This window comes from Anolis sagrei, chromosome 5 (assembly GCF_037176765.1).
Source record: "Anolis sagrei isolate rAnoSag1 chromosome 5, rAnoSag1.mat, whole genome shotgun sequence".
NCBI classification, from domain to species: domain Eukaryota; kingdom Metazoa; phylum Chordata; class Lepidosauria; order Squamata; family Dactyloidae; genus Anolis; species Anolis sagrei.
The window spans coordinates 137,005,869-137,028,697 of NC_090025.1; the positions used below are offsets into that span (position 1 = coordinate 137,005,869).

At 37.5% G+C, this 22,829-nt stretch overlaps 1 protein-coding gene across 3 annotated transcripts in view; it reads right to left on the minus strand.

The window, feature by feature from the left end:
- Positions 1–22,829, minus strand: part of ADAMTS20 (ADAM metallopeptidase with thrombospondin type 1 motif 20) — an 83,208-nt gene that overhangs the window by 57,521 nt on the left and 2,858 nt on the right. For 2 of the 3 annotated variants that reach the window (XM_060777580.2, XM_060777581.2), the window contains exons 2-5: positions 20,080–20,426; positions 11,335–11,500; positions 3,695–3,954; positions 738–821 (exon numbers count right to left, since the gene is read on the minus strand). In XM_060777580.2, the coding sequence (XP_060633563.2) occupies positions 738–821; positions 3,695–3,954; positions 11,335–11,500; positions 20,080–20,426 (857 nt within the window). Of the gene's footprint in view, positions 1–737; positions 822–3,694; positions 3,955–11,334; positions 11,501–20,079; positions 20,427–22,829 lie in introns of those variants that run through there. The other variant, XM_060777582.2, reaches the window with a different exon arrangement.

The window sequence follows — 22,829 nt, forward strand, 5'->3', positions numbered from 1 at the left end:
AATCCACAGTATCTGATTTATACTGGATTATATGAGTCTACACTGCCCTATAATCCAGTTCAAAGCAGGTAATCTGGATATTATATAAATGGGGCCACAGATACAACCCAACACTATTAAATAACATGACTTCTGGTCCCAGTATACTCTAGAGTTGTATTGAAATATGGATTCCTCTGTTAAGGAGGCCTTATTATACAAATTCAAACACACACAGTATACAGACACACCTTAAACTCCTTCTGAAACAGGAAACAGACCTCTGAACCAGTAACAAAGGTTCAACGTTCAAGCAGGTGGGAAGTCAGGCTCCACATTTGGGGTTGAACCTGACTGACTCCCCGAGGGCCCTTCCATACAGCCATATAACCTAGAATATCAAGGCAGAATAACCCACAATATCTGCTTTGAATTGGAATATCTGAGTCCACATTGCCATATATCCCAGTTCAAAGCAGATAAGGTGGGATTTCATTTAGCTGTGTGGAAGGGGCCTGACTCAGCCTTCAGGGTAGCCCAAAATCTCTGATTTGATACTGTACAACCTCCAAACCACAAATGGAAACCATTCTCCAGAATTACATAGTGCTCTCTCCTTTCCCATGAATATATACAGGACCAAAACCAATTAAATTAGACCTGTTCTCTTGAATTTTTAAAGTTCATTTGAAATTGCTTGTTAAAAACTAGTACTGCATTGAAATATTCTGACACAAGAATTTTATGCATTTTCTTACCTGTTCATTGTGAACTACAACTAATTTGACAATTATTATATTTATTTGATTTCCTATACTTGAATCTCTGTAGATTGTTGCAACCTGAATAAACAAAACCAAACATATTAATATATTTTATATTGTCCTTATTTCCTGTGGAAAAACAAAAATACTGTAATCGTAAATCACAATTTTTTTATATGCATTCCACTATACAACAAATATTCTATTGCTTTAGTGGAAAATATAGTATGAATGAACACCATTCAATTAATTACTGCTTCCTACTCATTAAATATAGTACAGGGAGCATCAACATAACTTCCTTTTTTCAAAACTTAATAAAACCCATTATATGAATCAGAATATTTTTTTATAATATAGGCGCATACCTAAAGTTTTGTTTTACATAGTTTTAAAGATCAAATTAGGTAGGTGACGTCCCCCATTCTCCATACACTGAGTAAACCGATTTCTGGTGTTTTTCATGACTCTTGTCAGCATAGCAGGCGTTATGTTGGCAATTTCTTTCTGAATGTTGGTCTTCAAATCTTATAGGGTCCTTGGACGGTTCACATAAACACGGGATTTCAAAAAACCCCATACAAGATTTGAAGACCAACATCCAGGAAGAAATTGCCAACATAACGCCTGCTATGCTGGCAAGAGTCATGACAAATGCCAGAAATTGGTTTACTCAGTGTATGGAGACTGGGGAACGTCACCTACCTAATCTGATCTTCAAAACTACGTAAAACAAAACTTTAGGTATGCACTTACATTTTTTTTCTGATTCACATAAACACGGGATTTCAAAAAACTCCATACAAGATTTGAAGTTATGCTGCTGCACCCTGTATATAGTATTTGTTGGGGTTGGTTTCAGAACTCCATGGATGCTTAAGTTCCATTATATACAATGATGTAGTAAAATTATATATCTTATATAAAACAGTAATATCAAGGTTTGCTTTTGGGATTTTTTCAAGTCATGGATGGTGGAATTTGTGAATGCAGAATTCATGAATACAGAGGACCAACCGTTATATGTTCTAGTATGTTTTTCTTGTATTTAGGTCAGAAATACCAGAAATGTTTGAAAGAGAGGGAAAATATTTGCTTGTATCCAATCCTCTGGCACCTTTGCAATTCTCCATTATTATATAAAAATTATGTCAACTGTTTTTTCAATACTCTGGGGCGCAATTTATCCAGGCCTGAAGATCTGAACCCATCCAGTAGACTTCCATAACTGAGTGGGGATTCAAACTCTTTTCTCTAGAATCTTAGTCCAATTTTCAAATGGTTATATTAAACTGGCTCTTGGTATTCAAACTACAAACCAGTTTATTTTTAATCTGAATAATTTTTGGTATCTCAAAATCTCCAGGCAGTTCACATTAAATTTTCCCATAAAAACAGTGTTTAATCAATTTAAAAAAACCTTTTAAAATATAACTAAAAATAAAGCCAATTTTTAAAAAGAACCGAAAAATTAATTGCATGGAAAAGAATGCTTGTGCAAACAAATGTTTTCTAGCAAGTATCTGAAAATGAATACTAGTTCTGCCTTTCTAACATTCTGGGAAAGACTATTCTAAAGAGTAGGTGCTCCCAACTAGACGGCTCATATTTGTCAGGGATGGTCATTACATTGATTGTGCAATCAAAGAGACCTCCATTGAAGATATCAGTGGACAACTTGGCATATGAAGGGTTGAGGAATGCAACTGCTAAGTAATATGGTGCCAAAGTATTTAGATTTTCCTATGTCAACAACAACTGGTGCCTCCCATAGTGAATAGTGACTTGCAGGGGGTTGGCAGGTGACAAATGGTATAAAAGGAAAAGAAATTAGATGCTTTCCTTTCTGAAATCTAAATCAGCCATAAGCCCGACACCTCTGTTCTTTTTTTTTAAAGGAAGAGTTTGAAGATCAACAGTACATGTAATATTTTTATTGAATTATCCTTAATTTTTGCTAAGGTTAGCTTTATTGTTACTTACAAAAAAAGTAATGTTTTGAAACCTTTATCCAGGCTTTATGTGCATTAATACTGCACACTCAGTACTATCCAGGGAACAACCATTTTAGTGCATTTTATATCAGTATTACTCAACTGAATGAACAATTAAATACTAAATTGATATATACAGTATGTCCATAAAATTAAATACTGAACGATATGTATGAAGCAATAAATAATGGACTGAAACATATGCCTATGTGTTATAAACATGTTGTTCTTATATATGTGCATGAATTATGCATTGATGTCATCATAATGTGTATGTCCAGATATTTCTCCAATCCTACCTTCTCACTATGAAACATAGAACAGCCATGAGAGACAGTTCAGGGTTTTACATTGAATTGGATATGGGAAGAGAGGGAATACCAATCACCCTTCTGTAAAAAGATATCCATATGCATAAGGGACAATGTGGATATATCTAATTGAATTCTGGCTATGCTGTCAAAATATGCAGATCTTTCAAAATGGGCATTTCTAGCATTATTCAAATCAAAATACAAGAGCCCAAGTGTAAGTGATTACTTTGCACCACAACCATTATATTTCTTGCTTTGCAAGGCTATCAAATCCTTGTTGCTATATCAAGTTGCTTTTTCTTTTGGCTTGGAAAAGGAATAAGGCAATCCACTGAGAATCTGGGATACATTGCAACATTTTGTTCTGAATCCCACTGGTAATGAAGTATGGAAGCTGTGATCTTAGAAAACAAAGCAACAAGTATACAGTCCTATGGACTTTAAGTTTCACTGTTTTTGGATTGTGGCCATGAATCTGACGGTAAAAATATTATTTCAAGCAACTACTTAAGGAATAGTTCCATTGGTTCCTGTATATTGATATTGGTTCCTCCATATTGAAAGGGATCCTTTCATTCTGAAAGATTCTGAAAGTCATGTGTACCCTGAAATACTAGACATACTGTAAGACAGGCTTACTTACTATTGACATGAGTGTTAGTACGTAATGCTGTAAGTTCCGTCCGTGGTGCTGAACCATTCTGGCATCAGCTGTAACCATCACCTCTACATATCTTGGATATGAAAGGAAACGTTTCCTCCGGGAATGTGGATTGTTTCTGTTCTTGTCTACAAACAGGTTTTTTGAATCATATTCTAGAATTGTATGCTCTTGGAGGATATTTATATCTTTCATAAAGCTGCTCTCATATGGAAATGGTAAACTGGTTTTCTTTGGCTCTTCTACAAAACAAAATGAAAAATGAATAGGTACATTTTACAAGACACTATAATCCTAAACTTATTTTTGCAATGAGTTCAAAGTTTAAAAGATTATATAAACTGAAAGCAACTTGGCTTGAGGCAGATATATTTAGCTGCTCATACTCTTGAGGACAATAACCTATGAAAACCCATCCCTCTTATCCATAGGTTTTAGCCTGAAGGAAGTTTTTAAAAGCAGCTACGAATTCCGAACTCTAACAAGTGTTTGTTCTCTGCTGCCAATGTTCACGAGACAGACAAGCACACAGATATGAAGTTCTCCATTCCTAACTGTGTAGTTTTGAAAGAAAAAGACAGAACTTAATTAGGTCACATTCTGTCAGCCTGATAAGAAAGAAGCTCCCCTGAACAAACATTAGCATTAAAACTTCTAAGGTTCACCTTAGTACAGACTCCCTTAATATACCCCACTGGAAACTAAGCTTTCAAGGAACAGGTGGCATAAAACCTGCCATGACCACAGCCATCACCACCTCTGCCTCTTTGCTGCACAGACCCACTGAAAATGCAACTGCAAACATAACAGACCATTACACTAACATAGTTGGCAAACAGGCTCCTGGGGAGAGGTCAATGTTCTCATTAATATGCTTTTATACTGAAAACATTGTTTGCTTCCTTATCTCAATGACATTTTTGTCCAGTAAGTTGTGAAAGAACAAGGCAAACACAGTATGACAGCCTGCTGAGGAGAAAGCACAGTTCCAAAGAGGTCACCGTCTAGGACTCAATGGGTTGCCTGGGAAACTGGAATGCAGTCTGCTGAATAGTAATCTCATCGTGGTGTACTTTTACTCACACATGCAAATGTGCATGCACACACAGCAGGTGTCAGATATATAACATGTTCTTCTCTGTCAAGGATATTTCTGGGATATAAAACCATCTAGCTAGAGTAGTAAGCAGGTAAGAGTTTGACTGGGGGTTAAAAATGAAAGAATTTCCCATGTAAATATCAGTAGCAGAGCCTAGTAGACTAGGCTTGCAAAAACATCTGATGTCTAGACCTACCCAGGGTGCATCTATTTTATAGAATTAATGGTTTGACATGACTTTGACTTTAACTGTCATGGCTCAATGCTGTGAAATCGTGGGAGTTGTAGTTTTACAAAGGCATTCTCTTCTCAGCCAAAAAAATGCTGTTGCCTTACAAATCCTAGATTTCTATAGCACTCAGTCATGGCACTTAAAGTGATGTCAATCATACAGTGTAGATGCACTTCCAGTAAGCTAGCGGTTCTTCCCAGCAGCTGTAAGCAAACACCAATCTATCAAAGGGGACTTTAGTGGAAGCTAAATTTTCTTGGGTGGTTTCCATAAAGGAACTTTGGATAATCTGGCAAAAAGCATCAGGCAGCACCCTGGGATGCTTATTTTGTAGCACTTAGTTGTCATATGGTTTCTCTGTTTCATATCTGCATCAGGTGTAGAAATATTTTTCCAATGGTTTGGTTTACACATTTGTTTATATCATTCCTTTAAAAGAGGAGAAAGCATTGCTTCTAAATGAAAGCAAGCTTGTAAAGTACTCTTCCCTATTTACTGTACTACACTTCTTTCTGTACTAAACTACACATTCTGGGTGGGTGAGTGAATGTGTATATGAATGTGCAGATATAAATATAGATATGTAAGTCCTCTTTCTGCAACTGCTGTTGTGAAGCTTGACTATAGTACTGTTAAAATGAATTTCCAAACAATTACATTGGAAGGTAGACAGCAGGTGGCACCAAAGGACAGAGGAGCTGACCAGAGGAGGGTAAAGATGACTGGAACCACCAATGAAATGGGGAAAAGCTATGAGCTCAAATTTATCATTACATCAATTCTATGAAATCTGAGCTGGAATAGCCACAAAGATGATGCAGTTTCCAAAAACTTCAGTGGAGCCTTTCTGTTTAGTCTCACAATCTCTTAAGCACAGCAGTTCAACCATATCACAACTGTTTTAATATACCATGAGGAAAAGCTGTGCATCTGATTCATTATGTATTTATAAGAAAGGCATCATGCTTAAGCAACTGATAGTTCGTATACAAGAAAATCCAACCCAATGTAAATATTACACTTGTCTAAAATGCAGATAGTTTTTTCCTAATTAGTATCTTTTAAATCAATATTAAGGATTTTTGAAATAGCAAACTGTAAAGAAAGTTTGCAAGTCATGTTTGTATAGATTCTGTTAGATATCCAAAATATTTCATGTCAAATAAGTCCACGTTTAGAGCTCCAAAGAGAATGTTTGATTAAGGTTGGTTGAGAGACCTATCTCTTCCGGCAGACCCATCCAGATAGTTTTAATGATGAATATTAAACTTCCACTCAATGTCTAACTTTTGTTTTGTGTATTTTAATATGTATTTCATGGAAATATATTTTAATATATGTATTCTATGGAGTGTTTTTAAATGATTACAGTGTGTGGTTTAATTATCTGTTTCAGCAGTGTTGAAACTTGCCTCGAGCTGTGAGGAGAGGTGGGTAAGGAACAAAATTATTATTGTGAGTCCCCCTGGGGAGATAGGATGGAATACAAATAAAGCTAATAATAATAATAATAATAATAATAATAATAATAATAATAATAATAATATACAGGAACAAATGCAGCTCTCAACCAATGTGAAACATACAGGTTTGAAGCCACATTGTAGCCAAACAGTGGTTCTGTCAACCACTTCTATGTGGGGACAGAGGCCCCACAGCCCAGAATTGCTGAAACCAGTTCAACACAACTGGGAATGGGGCTGGTTTCCACCCCCTCCCCTCCAAAAAAAACCCCAGAGACATTTACTTCCTAGTTCCTGACCTGTAACTAAGTAAAGAAGCTTCTTCCACTCCTCTGAAACTCAGTCACATGGCTGCAACCAGGAAGTAAATGTCCCTGAGATCTGGTACAGTGATGTTTTCTGTCCATGGGGGAGGGTGGAATTGGGATGCTAGGAGGCAGAAGGAATGGTCTTCCCATCACCCTGTGCTGTCTAAACCTGGTAGCATGAGATGGCTAAGGGGTCACTGATCTAGGAATTCTGGAGCTGTATCTCCATTGTTCCAACGCAGAGGAAAGTCCAAATCCTGCTGCAGGATTCTGACTTTCTCCTGTTTTTTTTTCACCTGGGATGCAGATGCATTAAGAATTTTATCCTGGGTTATTTAGCATCAGCCTGCATGTATTGACTCTACACTGCATTATATGGTAGTAGAGAACCACTGCTTGTTAAATGTCATCAGATTTTCCTTTTCTGCATAAGTAGGTTCAATGGGTTGATTTTGCTCCTAACATTTGTGTTTTTGTAGAATCTTACATGTGCTGGAATGAGTAAATCACTGGCAAAAAGAAAATACTAATTAGAGGGAGAAGTGGGATATTTGTGTACAGGGAATAGAAAGTCTCTCAGTAACAGTGCTTCTCTTTCCAACTGTAAGGGTAATATATGAATGGAAAAACTCTTTAAAATTCTATTAAACAGTGATATCTGTAAAACATTTTTCTTACTATTATGCTATAATCTTGCTCATGAAGAACAGCAGAAAATTATCAAAATTGCCTTCCAACACAACAAAGGCAAAAGTCTAAAATATGCTCCCAAAACATTCTACCCATCTCTCTCTCTCTCTCTCTCTCTCTTTTCCCCTCTCCGCTCTTCTACAAAATACTTTTATCTAAAAGACAACTAGCTGCATTCTACATCATGCACACTTGTCTGAATATTCTTAATCTGTATGCAAGCCTGACACAGAATACTTGGCAATGACATTCATCTTCAAAAATGTATGGGATCCAGCTAAATGAAAGCTGCCTAGAGAGCTCATGTGAAACAAAGAAAACACATTCACTGCTCTTTCCACTATTATAAAATTATTTCTCTCCAAAAAATCATATCTAGTTTGTATTCAATCTTAAATCACAAAATTAAAAGTCACACTGTCACAACACAGGAATAATGGGAAATGCTTAGTTCCAGGAAAGGAATGGACTATGTTTACTAATCAACCGAACATAAGGGAAAAACTAATTTGGCTTTATCTGATGCCAAAACAGTCAAGAGTCATCACACATCTCTAGACTGCAAAGCCTGTTTATGAAGGAAAGCTGTACATGATTAAATGAAACACAGGAAAATGTTGCCCATTAACATCTTTCAATTACATTTTTAAACACAATAAGCAACTTTACAACTTGATTCTCCATTCAATCTCTGCTTGATATTCTCCATACATATTGCAGTCTTTTCTCAAAATAAGGAACTCCATACAAAGCAAAATTCCAGCTCTAGTTCACTATAAGAGCAGCATAATGAACCATACTCTTTAAAATGCTCATTGGAGGGAAGGATAGTAAAGGCAAAGATGAAGTACTTTGGCCACATCATGAGAAGAAAGGAAAGCTTAGAAAAGACAATTATGCTGGGGAAAATAGAAGGAAAAAGGAAGAGGGGTCAATCAAGGGCAAGATGGATGGATGGCATCCTTGAAGTGACTGGATTGACCATGAAGGAGCTGGGGATGGTGATGGCCGACAGGGAGCTCTGGTGTGGGCTGGTCCATGAGGTCATGAAGAGTCGGAAATGACTGAATGAATGAACAGCAACAACTCTTTAAAAAGGTCTCTTAGGCAAGCCCCTGGAAGTTGTAGATGCTAACCAAAATTCAGCACACCGAGAACTAAACTAGATGTCCCTTTCCAGTATATATAAATGTATACAAATATTACAAATTATAATAATAATAGTAATGGAATAAGAGTTACAATAATAATAATAATAATAACAACAACAACAACCACAGACACATGGAAGAAAGTGGCTCAGTTTAGTAAATTGTAGATTTTTTCTGAGCATACACAACTGTGATTGGTTTGGGTGGGTAAAGCTTTTGGAGACTGCTATTCAGAGGCGGCCCTAGGTAATTTTCAATGGTAAGCAAACAGTATTTTGGTGCCCCCACCCCAAACCAATCATTGATATATATTTTGTTTGTCGTGGGAGTTCTGTGTGCCATATTTGGTTCAATTCCATCATTGGTGGAGTTCAGAATGCTCTTTGATTGTAGGTGATCTATACATCCCAATAACTACACTTGCCGCATTTGCTCTCTTGCCTGGCCCACTTTGGGTCTGGAGGCATGCCTGAAGACCCTGGCGTGTGCACCAAAAGTCACCTCTTCTCCTGACTTTCTCCTCAGCCATTGGGACCAAGAGAGAGAGAGAGAGAGAGAGAGAGAGAGGTGGAGATGCCCACCTTTCCTGAAGGTAGGTGCAAAAACAAAGGAGGGAGCGGAGGTGGGAGATACCTCCAGCCGGAGGGTCTTTCTCTCTCTCTCTCTTGGTCCCAATAGCTGAAGAGAAAGTCAGGAGAAGCGGCGACTTTTGGTGCGCACGCTGGGGTCTTCAGACACGATTGAGCGCCGGCTCTGTTGCATCCCAGTTCAAGAAACAAGACCATAAGATTAAATCCACCACTCTGGACTGTAGGAAAAGCAATCCTTGTTTATTGATGAAAAATTGGTTACAAAAGAAAGGTAAATGCAGAGTAAAAAAGCCACAGAAAAACACAGTAGTCAATAGGATCTCTGAACTTGAGCAAAACTTCAAAAGCCACAAAACAATAACCAGGAGTCTGTTAGCCTTTTACTAACCATTAACTTGGAAACTACAAGCCTCTGGGATTACTGGCCATGGAACACAGGAATTCTGCCAAGACCAGCCACAGTCCCGAACGTTGCTTGACCTAAAGAAGCACCCGGCAGGGATGCTCTTAAACCAAAGAAGCTATTCTTAGAAACGCCTCTTGACTTTTCTGTTTGGGACTCTTTCTGCTGAAGACGCTGTGACCTTTGTACAGACTGGGAAACAAATCTATCTCTCACTATCTGTTCTCTTCAGGCCTCATTATCAAGCCCAGGTGGGGAGATATCACGCCTAACTTCCAAAACATTCTCTTCTAACTGTTGGGTTTCGTTTTCATTCCCACTGACCTCTGCATCAACAACACATTCCACACTGTCAGAGTCAGGGAGAGCTTGCTCAGTTTGAAAAACTATCAGAGAATCCTGTTCACACAGATCAAGATCAGACTGAACCCCAACAGGCTCTGCTCGTGCACCCGGTGGCCGGGTGGAGCAGGAACGAGAGGGGTTAGGCGAGGCTCAAGTGCCCGGCCCCTTTGGGAAGAGGATCGCCCGGCAGCGAGGCAAGAAAGTCGAGGATCTCCCCGGACTGCTAGGGCTGTTGTGAGCTGAGGGGGCGCTCCTCAAGTGGCAGTCGAGGGGCATTTATAGAGGTGCCTCTGCGCCCCTGGCAAAAAAAGGTGTTCTGCAACTGCTTACTTCGCCTAATGGACGAGCCGCCCCTGCTGATATTGCACAATGTGCTTTCTGAGAAGACAGCATCACCAGCAGATTAAGTCATATTTCTGAGTTAACACTAAGGATGCATCAATACCATAGTTATCAATTATTATCAATTGCTATTTCTCTGTCCACAGGAAACCTGGAAAATACAACTTTATCAGGGAATTTACACAGAATTGTCCAAGTTGATGAATTTACTTATGACTTAAATGAAACGGAAGTCTGGCTGGTAGCGTGTGTAAATATGTTCTGCACTAAATGTAATATAAAATCAACCAAAAAAAGTCAGCAATAAAAACTCAATATTTATTATCAGTCACAAATGGGCACAATGCTATTTTTAGTATCACTCTAAGTCTAAATATTACACTTGATCTGAATCAGTTCATAATTGTATATTCTAGGGCAAAACGAAATCCAGTTGTGTTGTTCAAGAATGATGTATTGGTTCTGAAACAATGGACAGAATGGGTCTTTATTTTGAGTCTGTTGGATTACATGGCAATTTTAAAGGTCCTGTTAAAACAAGTGGATTTGTACAACATGAGACATGGACAGAAAAACACTACGTAGTATAAATGAGGAAGGTTGGGATTCACAAACATCAAATTAAGCACTTCATTAAACTGCAATACAGTACTTAGGATTCTTGTCGAGATAGTTAAGATTGTATAAAACCAATGTGAGTTCACAGAAAGGATAACACACTTGAGCCAAAATGCAATTGCCAATCCTAACTAGAAAAGACCCATTGAATCCATTGTAACTTGGAAAATTAAAACTTGGTTCTGATTATTTAATGAAGCTACTCGAGCTGGAGCTACTAATTGCACTTGTAACATCTTACTTTCATATTACAGATACCACAGATGCAAGCAAGTCTTGCTAAAATTACTCACTAATGTCCTCAGAAAAAATTCCCATAATGCTCTTTCTCCACAACAAGAATAAATATACAATGTATCTTTGTTTTAAGGTCAGCTGTACCTGAAGTTTCACAGGGTTTATAGAAATTCTCATAAGAATCTTCCTTAAATTCTTCATGTCTGTATATAAGATGTGGCTTTTTATGGTCATCATCAGCTTCATATTCATCTTCTGTCATCAAAGGTTGTAGAAAGTATTCTCCATCATGTGATCTAAATGTGCCCATCTGAAAACAAGAAAGAGGATCACTGGAACTAAACAAGAGAGGTGCTTCAGTACACTGGAATGGAAGCAGATAATTAGATGCCCCTTTTAAGAGGCTCAAACTTTGGAAAAGCTGCTTGCAGTACCAATATAGTTTTGTGGACAAAACTGAGATTTCAGCCTCATTGATAAGATGAAATGTTGAGGTCACAATGCAATGCACAGTTACCTAGGAACGTAATAAAACTTCTGAGGAAATGTGTAGGAATGCACTGTTCTATTTATAACAGATTTTAAGCAATCACTGGTAAACATGAGTCAATTAATGATGAAGTTATTTTTCAAGGTACAGTGTGATGTAATAGAAATGAGATTAAATAAATAATGTCATGAGTAATTAGTTTGCGTCACATTAACATTAAAAACATTTTGCAAGATGTTTTTTTCGGAGGCTGCATGCACTTTTAACATAAGAAATGAGATTAATCTACCACTGCATGACAGTTGTGCCCAAGTCCATGGTGCCCATTGTGCCATCAAATGCACAACTATGTAATACAGCAAACTTGACCTGGCTTCACTTTTAAGAAAAACCTTTGACTCTAGCAAGATGTAATAAATATGATTAGTTGTCATACAGGAAAAAAGGAGAAAATAAAAAAGTATCAGACATAAGAACATAGAATAAAATAATTACTCTGGTTTATGAAAACCAGTGTCTGATATTTCACCACACATACAATATCTGTGAACAAAGGAGTGCAATCCTGTATTGTTTCAAACTAATGGATTGCCTTGTATGATTGGAAGTATTATCAAAAGAATCCCACAAAAATGTTCTCTGGGAAAGCAGAACATTTCCTACTGAAGAAGTTAATATTTATAGGTCAGATTTCTTACCAGCTGAATAATAGATCAGTACTTGGGTACTAAAACCACATCCCATATTTATTTCTGTCCAAAAGTACCTTTTTGCTCACTCAAGATGTGCTTACATTCAAAAGCAGAAGTGACATTTAAAGATGTGCTTCTTAAACTATACCTATGTCCAGGGCCGTAGCCAGAAAAAAAATTTGGGAGGGGTTGAAATTTTCGGGGTGGGGTGGGGTTGAAGATTTCACAGGGGGGGAGGGTTGAAACCTGCCTCCTAGCAAAGAGCACAGCAGGGGGCAGCTCCACCCCTGTCAACCACCTCCACCAAGTCTGGCCTCCTTAATGAGAGCCTTCAACACCCCCCCCCCCCAACTTGGTTGCTTCGCTACATCGGCAATTGCTACAAGTAATGACAGTGTGAATAAATTGTCAATATTTGCTTGAGATAGTGCTTGCAGTTCTGGAGGGACTCTTAATTTTTTGCATCTCATAGACTTAGCATGGGGATTTGGTTAACCAGTTAAAATTCATGAGTAAACCAGTTTTTTAAAAAAATCTGAAACATTTTGAGGGGGGGGGTTGAACCCCTAACCCCCCCCCCCTCGCTACAGGCCTGCTTATGTCATTGTATTTATACTTATGTTTTGTTGTCTGCATGTGGCACTTGGAGTGTTTCTGTGAGCCAACCCAAGTCCCTTTGGGGAGATGGTAGTGGGCTACAAATAAAGATTATCATCATCATCATCATCATCATCATCATCATCATCCAGTGTAGGGGACTGGCAATCTCCATGTGGTAGGAACTAGTACCATGTTTATGATCGTTGGCTACAGGTGTTATTTTTGTTCCTTGAAAATTCTCCATAGAAAGCAACATAAGACTGAGTTAGAGCACATCAGTGTCACTGATAAATAAAGGACAATAATTCATTTCTCTGCACTAAATTAAGGATCAGAGTGTTCACAGAACTATAAAGGTAATAAATCAAAATCTGCACACTTAAAAGATGAAATAAGTCAACACATTTTCCAACTTTCCCACAAATATAAAAATGGTTCTATTGGATCAAAGGTTCCAATTCAAACATAGAAAAATACCATACAGTCAGATCAAGCTGTTGTTCATAAAGGCTACTGCTATCTATTCTGAGTCGGTCTCAGTCATAGATATTTTGTATTGTTTGCAGCTATTAACCATAGACATTTCAAAATTAAACTCTTTTTATTTGGTGGAATTAGAATCATTTTATATCTTACCCAGCAGGTTATCACAGAAATAAATCAGATTTAATTCAATACCATAAATTCTCAAGTAAAAACATACAAGCTAGAAGAGTTCTATGTTTTTTCCAACAGTTGGGGAAACTGTAAACATAACAGCAACTGCTTGCTACTCGTTTTGTATAAAACGCAACCCAGAAAAGTAGCTATGGCAGGCTGCCACAGTTTTGGGTTGAGTTGGCCTCCAAGGGCAGCTGTAACTAATTGAAGAGTGGCTCTTGGGGAATCACCAGTCACTGTGTAATGAGCCCCAGATGAGAGTAAGATGGGGCTGATTAAGAATAATGTATCTTCAGCCAGAGCAGATGTAAACTGTAGCACTGCATACTGGTTGGTGGTTTCAGATTAAGATTAGGGGGGGGGGGGAATATAGAAACAAATAAACATTTATTCAGTAATAAAGTAATAATCAAAAGCCAAGAACTGAAAAGATTTGTGCATTCACAGTTCACTGGAATTATTTGGGCAGGGCACAAATACAAATGGTTACACCAATGGATAACAAATTAATTCTGAAAAGATAAAATCTGTACATTTTTGCCATCAAAAATCTTCAACATGTTTTTATTCAGTCAGATTTTTATAATTTGTTAAGTTAAACAAGTTCCAAGGCCTAAGAAGACTATATATAATGATATGAATCGAATAGGTGTAAAACTATTTTTTTCACAATTATGTACTCTTTCATAAAAGTATCAATTGCCATTATTTGAGGACAATACATGCAAATATATTTGGATATTAGTTCTTGTGGTATTGTGCATGTGTACCCATAACTGAAATACTGTACAACAAATTATTTTTTGTTCAGCTGTAAACCCTGAACAGCACTACCTGTCTCAAAGAATTGTATGATTAATGGGAATTGTGATACAACATCTAGACCAGTGTTTTCCAAACTCTAGTTTTCCAGGTGTTCCTGATCACCGGGTGAGGCAGCTGAGACCTCTGGGAGTTTGGAAATCACTGATTTAGAGGACTGAATGATGCCCACACCTGCTTTATTACCACCCAGTGACCACATACCATTTCCACATGCCCACACAGTCACTTATGTTAGCACCTGAAAGACAATTAATGCCATTCTCTGTTCTATACATAGACCACTAATTGCTTAATAACAGTAGTAGTGGAAATAGTAGTGCTACAGTCAGTGCAGCATCTTTGACCCTATAGCAATGGATATTCTGTACTACAATAGGTCTTTCACCAAGAAGTAAATATTCCATATGCATTGCATGGGGCGAGGGGGCTCCAATAAAAAACTATACTCAAGCTGTACATTTGGTACATATATCTTAACCACACAGAGTGGTAATAGATTCCCAACATCTGGAGTTATGGAGAAGTGAGGTAATATTTGGCCACAAAGCTGGTCTAATTACCGACAGATGATACATCAGCTTTCTTGAATCTGTCCAGAACACTCCAAAGAACCAGACTTTTCACTTCCACGGTATATGCATTAAGAAATAGTTTTTTCTATCTTGTCTATTTATTTATCCAGCCATCCTTTCAATGTGACTAGGGCCCCTTCTACAATGCCATATAATTCAAATTATCAAAGCAGATAATCCACATTATCTGCTTTGAACTGGATTATATGGGTCTACACTACCATATATTCCAGTTCAAAGCAGATAATCTGGATTTTATATTACAGTGTAGAAGGGGCCAGATACTTGCCTGGAATTGAAGACTTAGGCCCCTTCTACATTGCCATATAAAATCCAGATTATCTGTTTTGATAATCTGGGATATATGCCAGTGTAGAAGGGGCCTTGCTAAAAGGAAGATATCCTTTGTTTTACTGAACAAAATGGTGCGTTCCATCCTACATTTCTCAACAGACTTGGCTAACAACTCAGTTAAATAATAATGTATTTTACCTCTTGATTTTTATGTCTGGACTATGTTTGAAAGACCACTTTGATCCACCTGCAGTCAGTAAAATCCTCAGCAGATCTCGTAACCCATGTTTGTAGGAAGCTAAAACTGACCAATGAAGTGAAAGTAAAAGAAAAATATAGAACTTAGGAAAAAGGTAGTTTGCATCTCTGGAATAATTTCTAACATATGCCTGTCTGCAAATAATCACGTTATCTTTATCCCTAAAACTGTCATTGTACAGAACCCCTATCTTTATATTATAGTTCTTCATCTCTATTGCTAAAAAATTCCTAATTGCTCCCTGTTATCTGTATGTACTGTCTGTATCCAGAATTTGTATACATTGCATGGGTATATTGTAACTCTTAAAAACAACTGTAGCTACTTCATTTATTTTAGATACTTGAAAAGTAATCACTATACTCTAAAATTCAGAATATAATGCAATTCACACATGAGAAATACTTCCATGTAAGAGGTAACTATAGATCCTAGTACAGGGACTTTGCATATCTAGTACAGGGACTTTTCGTATCTATTTTTTTCCATTTGAAGTAGCCCGAAATTGACCTCTTAGTACTTAGGTGGACTGAAACAGACTATATATGTATTTGTGTGTACATACATGCATGTTCTATATTATATAATGCATGTGTGCATTTTGTATATCTGCATACATACATAGGTTGGGGGGGGGGAGACACTGTGTGTACATAGGCAGATATGAAAAAAACAGTAAAATTATTTTTTTCAACCACATATATGTGACTGAACTACTTTAATTCATAATATCTATTTAGTCAGTCACTATATAAGATCTATCAATTTCAAAATTGAGAATTCTGAAACAACATACTTAAATAAAGAATAAGCCTAAGAGATAAAAATCTGATTATTTTCAGGCAGACTGTAATTTTGTATATACATTGAGAATATGTTTTAAATTTTAATTTGCAGTTCTTTGTGGGGGTTTTCTGAGTCCTGTGTTTCTTCTTCCTCTGACATTTACAGCATTGATCCATTGCAGCTCTGCACAAATATGTGAAACTGGATGATATAATTGTCATCACATGGATCAAAGCAGCCTCTCATACTTCATTTGCTTTTGATTTGTAGGACGTAGTCATGGAAGAAACTGTTCTCTCATGTATCAGGATTTCACACAGACAGAAAAAGCCTTTCCCTTCAAGATCAAGTTTCATTTTTACGTATAATTGATGCTATTGGTAGAACTATTTGTACACCAGAATAGTAAAATTGTACTCACAACTTCAAGATACAGCATTTAAGTACTGAATTAACTAGTGATTGATATTTTGAATGAATTTACAGTTAATTTTAATGTGAATCAGATGACGCTTGGGCACTTGTAACTAGATTTCTGCAAATCATACTCTGCTTAAATTGGAAGTTGCATCAAACTAAGGTATCACTATCCAAGTTACAAGTCAAAATGTGACTTTTTTCTCTCACAAGGCATGCAATGAAAACAAAATTTAAAAGATTCTGTTAAAAATACATAAAGAGATGCTTATGAGGATCTCACTGGAGGAGATGAAAGAAGGGAAGAAAAAGTGGATAGAATTCTCAAATTACTTATCCAATTGGCAAAAAGATGGTAGAATTTCTGTATAAGATTAGATGCAGTGCTATGATTATTCCAAGAGATTTCTTGGCTGAAAAGTCCAAGAAATCCACTAGAAATTTTAAAAATATTTGCACTTCTGAAATATATATACACACACACACACATACAGCAGACTAGATATATCAAAATCCATAGGGAAACTAGCATGATACTCCCAAAGCTCTTAGGCTATGATGCTAGGCATTGTATGAATGTCCACAATTAGACTGACAATGTTGGATATGACAGCTTTTCTCCTCTTTCCTCTCTAGATCCTTCTGCTTGAAGATCTGTGTAGCAAATTATCCAAGGTGCTTTGATTTCCTCAATAATTTCAACACTGAAGTGTGTGTGTCAGTTTGTTTCCTTTCTGCATCCCAAAGTTAGTACTCTAAGTTTCAAAGACTAAATTTGAGCTCTGTATTTTACTGGATGAATTATGGCATAACCCTTACCAAGACAATGAACTTTCATGAAATGATGGCAGTGATTAGCCTACATCTACCATGGACAGAGACCAAAAACAATCCTTTAGCACTTCCCCATTCATTCTTAAGTTTCATTATCCGGAAGCACAGAAAATAGAGGTTATAAATAGATAGATGAAAACAATCTGTAATGAGAGCTACAGGCTGGTGGTCCAACTAATCACGTTGTATTGGTCATTTAGAAAAGATAAGCTGGAAAATGTGCCAAAACAGAACAAAACTGAAATCCGTAACAGCAGTGTTCTATTTGAGTACCCAAAGGTTTAGTAATCTAGTTTCTTAAAGAATTGTTCAGAGAACATGTTATAGGAATTCTTCAGAAAATAAACCAAAGTGGCACAGGTGTGCAAGTCTTTAACTCATGTTTCAGTTTACACATCTTGATCAGAACTTGAGAATATTACTTTTTGGATTACAACTCCAAGGGCCCTTCCACACAGCCATATAACCCAGAGTATCAAGGCAGGTAATCCACAATATCTGCTTTGAACAGGGTTATCTGAGTCCACACTGCCATATAATCCAGTTCAATGTGGATTTTATACAACAATGTGGAAAGGGGCCCAAGCATACTAACAATAACTTGCTCTATACATACAGAAACACTGGAATAATAAGTGAAATATATAATTGATTGCACACTCATATTATACTTCTTAGCAACTAATGTAATGTATTAACTGAAATAAACCCTATATGATATGACTAATTACAAGTACATGATACTTTATTAATGGAAACACATTTAATTATCAAAATTAAACTGTGTCGCTTCTAATACAATAAAAGCCAATTTTGTAACAAATTACATGGCACATGATTCAGAACAAAATTACATACACCTAATGCCTTTTTTTTTTTTGCTGTTGACCCACTTTACAGCAGCATTCTTGTTGACAAAATATGCACTTGAAGAATTGCATGTGCCCAATGGCATACATAAGGGATATCAACATTTGGCCCTTTTTCTAATATTCAATGCACCTTAACATGATGAAAATAGTAACAATGAAACATGTTTGAGAACTACATTGCACTGTAATCAAATAAACGATGGACTAAATATTGATGTGCTTGTACAAGGGCACAGTGAGTATCTTTCTAGTGGTCCATTGAGCAGAACCACCTAAATTATATCTGGACAAGGATACCACTAAACCATGAAATGGTTGCCTACCCAATAATTTCCATTTCTAGGAATCAAAAACATAGATACATTAGTTTCCCACTGCTAAGATCTCAGACAGAACTAAATGTTATTTATTCAACTGACATTACTGAAAGTGTAGCTGGATATAAAATGTCACAACCTGAAACATGAAACACAGATTAAAATTTCAAAGACCTGGTTGTTTCTACTTTACTGAAGCCTTTCTCCAGCAGATGCATAATCCACTTGACACAGTTCCCCATTTGTGAGTTCAAGTGTATAAATTGTCTCTAATGTTAAGATTCTCCCATCCCCTTTAAACCTGAGGAAAGGTGACAGTAGTGCCAAGAAAAGAAGGTGGGGGTAGACAAGGAAGAGAAAAGTGGGGAAAGCGGGGGGGGGGGGGGGTACAGATACAGTCTCACTAGAAAATTGTATCTACCCCAATCCTGTAGACTGCTGAATTCAGAGACATCCTATCAGCCTCCAGAAATGTTATACAGTTGTGTGCTTTATTCTGTTGCTTGATATTCCAAGATATTATGAAGGATACTATGAAAATAGGTAGATACATAAATGCTATATAGCTACTCCAATTAAAAAAGAATTTTTAATTTTGATTTGAAAGACCATGCTATCACAAACAGCTTCACAAACAGCTTCACTGGCTTCCGATTTGTTTCCATACCCAATTCAAGGTGCTGGTTCTAACGTATAAAGCCTAGCACATCTTCAGTCCAGGTTACTTAAGACAAAGTGTCCAATGCTACAGACCGGGCAAAACATCAAGGAGACCCTCATTTCCACAAAACCAGGGACAACTTGCATTTAAAATCTACTAGAGAAGGCACATTTTTAGGGGTGGCTCCAAAGCACTGCTGAAAGAAGTCAGATCGGCTCCCACCCTGATGTGATTCAGAAGAGGTGAGAAGAATTTCCTGTTTGAGATAGCCTTTAACTAAGCACTTTATAGTCATAGAGGAATTTTAATTTTATTGTTTATAATATGGATGATGCTATGGAGCATTCTTGGAACTTTTATCATTTGTTTTTAGTTTTGGTTTTATGTTACAATGTATATTTTAAGATGATGTGAGCTGCCTTGAGTCCTCCTGGAGAAAGGTGGCATAGAAATCTCCTAAATAAATGAAAAATAAATGACAAAATTCTTGTAGGATACACAACAAGGCTTCTAGAGTTGTTGCTAGCTTTCAAAAGCCAGACTTTTCCTTACCCTTTTAAGGCAACACAAGGTTGAATGCAGGATTTCAAACCCTAACAGTAGTGCTTACCAGGCCACCACAGAGGCTGAAGACTGCTGTGTGCATTTCCTGTGAATTGACATGCCCACGGAAGAAGCAATGGTACAGATCTGAAGTTGGATACTTTTTCGTGGCCCCCAAATGCACCTCAACATAATGAGGAGCAATGAAACTTGTGTCAGCACTCAAATTCAGCTGGAAAACTTGTCCATAGGCATTGAGACGGTAATGAGTCCTAAAAGAAATAGGCTCCACTTGTGCCTCCATACTTCTTTTCCTCCTTTTGAAGTGGTGAGTGTAAGGAAAATCTTCTCCAAACTCATTGACTCGTGTAGGTGTCACTATTTCATATGACGACAGGTGTTTCACCAAAGTCTCTGCAAAAAATCAGCAAAGGGACTGATGTCAGCAAATGGGAAACCAATGCATTCTAAGAGGAGATTCACTTAAGCCTGAGTGGCTAGTACACAGAGAGTAAGGCTAGTTTTTTCCATTGCCCCCATTAGACTCCTACCAAGCATCTTCCCAAAATTATCTATTTCTACCCGAGTCCTCCCCAAAATGGTGATTAGAACTGAAGGTGTATCATTTCATGGTACCATTCTGAGAAAGACAATAGCAAAAATAAAGGTATTTGGGTGTGCTGAGTGGTACTGGAGCATCCTGCACCTTTTGTGGGAAAGGGTCTAAATGGTTTTCAGGGGAAATGCCTGGAAATCATGCCACTATTTTGGAAAAAAAACAAAACAAAACCTGATGGTGTGCAGGGCACTGGGAATTAGTACAAAGCTATCAGAGACTCCATTTTTTCCGCACCTACCACACAGACTATCTGCCTTCTGGGAGAACTAGTACAATCAAATATGATCTTCTAAAAGGAAGATACATTCAAAAGTTGTTGTCACTACCACTCCATGCCTGAATTTGTAGAGTTCTGGTGGTCATAGTACCCTAAATTGTGGTGCACCTAAAGACTTCCAAATTCAATACCGCGTGACATGTTCAATATGGCAGCGCTTGGTCTTGTTTTGAAGCAGAAACAAAGACAATATTCTTAAAGCATGCACAGCAATGCAGGGGCAGACAGTTGACCCATTGCTGTAGGAGGAGCTAATCTGAGTTGTATGGGAGTTATCCAGGAGCTGGATCCAACTCCCAAAAGAAACTGGAAAAGTGTAATACTGGGAGCATTAGCAACAGAAACCAAACATGGATTTCTCAGACTTGAAGCAATGGATTCATCAGCACAACTGGTGGTGTGAAATCAGAGAGATGAGACCTTATACCCTCCAATTCAGCCACATTTCACCAATTATACAAAAATGGATGTCAACCTCTGTTTATGTACTGCTTTCTTTGGCATGGCATGCTTTTAAAACTAGAATAGTGGGATATGCTAGCTAACAGATGAAGATTATATAAATGTTATAAATCACTGTAGTGTTTGATTTGTGGAATGCTCTGCCAGCTGTAATATGTAGAAATAACACCTAACACTTGCAGATAATAGCACACTATTTATAGGCTCATGCATACTCACTAAAGTACCCTCCCCTTTGTATTAAAGGAGTTCCAGTGACATTGAATGATTATCCACCAAATCTGGATTGCAGACATTGTTATCTAACACACACTTAGGACTTAGTGCAGGACTTAATTTAAACCAGAGTTGGAGGATCCTGGAGTTTGGTGAGTCCTGATATGAATGGCTTTATATTACCCAAAATTAGCCTTAGCGTTTTGTTGTCTCCCCTCTTTCATTTCACATTCAGAAAGTCCCTATACTGACAGCTGAACTTTTTTTTTCAGTACTAATAATGGAACAGTATCCTCCACTGCACTTAACTACAATAAAAGACCAAGGGGGCCCTTCCACACTGCCCTTTATCACAGGATCGGATCCCATATTAACTGCTTTACTGGAATATGAGTCCCCACTGCCAAATAACCTGGGATAAAAACAGATAATCTAGGATTAGATCCTGGGATAAAGGGGCAGTGTGGAAGGGCCCCAACTTAAAAAGTATAGCTGTTTCATCTTAGCTAGAGCAGACCTACTCAATCAATGGCTAAATGATGAGTCAACACATAGGTAAGTCTCACTGATTCAGTGGGTTTACTTTAGTGAGGATTAAGAACATGATTTAGGTCACTGTGTCACACATGCAGGCTGTTAAAACTGACTGATTTGGCTGAAATGAATAACTACTCACTTGGAGCAGACAAAAACCATTAGTGGCATTTTTGAAGGATTGGGTACCCTTGATTGCCTTTTTGCACAAAAAAAGAGAAACAATATGACCAGTATTGGCAGTCTCATTTCTCCACATCTGACAAACTATGTTCCCTCTAGGCATTTGCTGGGTCCTCCAGTGTGGCGCTCTGCTATTCTTAAGCTATCCATGTTTTTGTTTCATGTATCTATGCAAAAACTGGGAAAATATTGCCCAGGGATTGTACATTATAATTAGTAGTTTCAAATTAATTGCAATGAATGAAGTACATTTTAGTAAGCTGGATTTCATATGCTCTATATCAGTGGTTCCCAACCTGTGGTCCATGGACCACCAGTGATCTGAAAGGACTAAAATATAGTCCAAAGCCTCACCATTACTACACCATTATAATGAGAGTGACTGGTCTCGCTAAACCCTCTTATAGTGCTGAGGCTCTTATAGTGCCGACTACTAGATAGCACATGTTCTGCATCAGAAACTAGAGCTGATGTGTTCAATTTTCTGAATCAGCACCCCAAATAACCAAACCAAATCTGAAGTTTC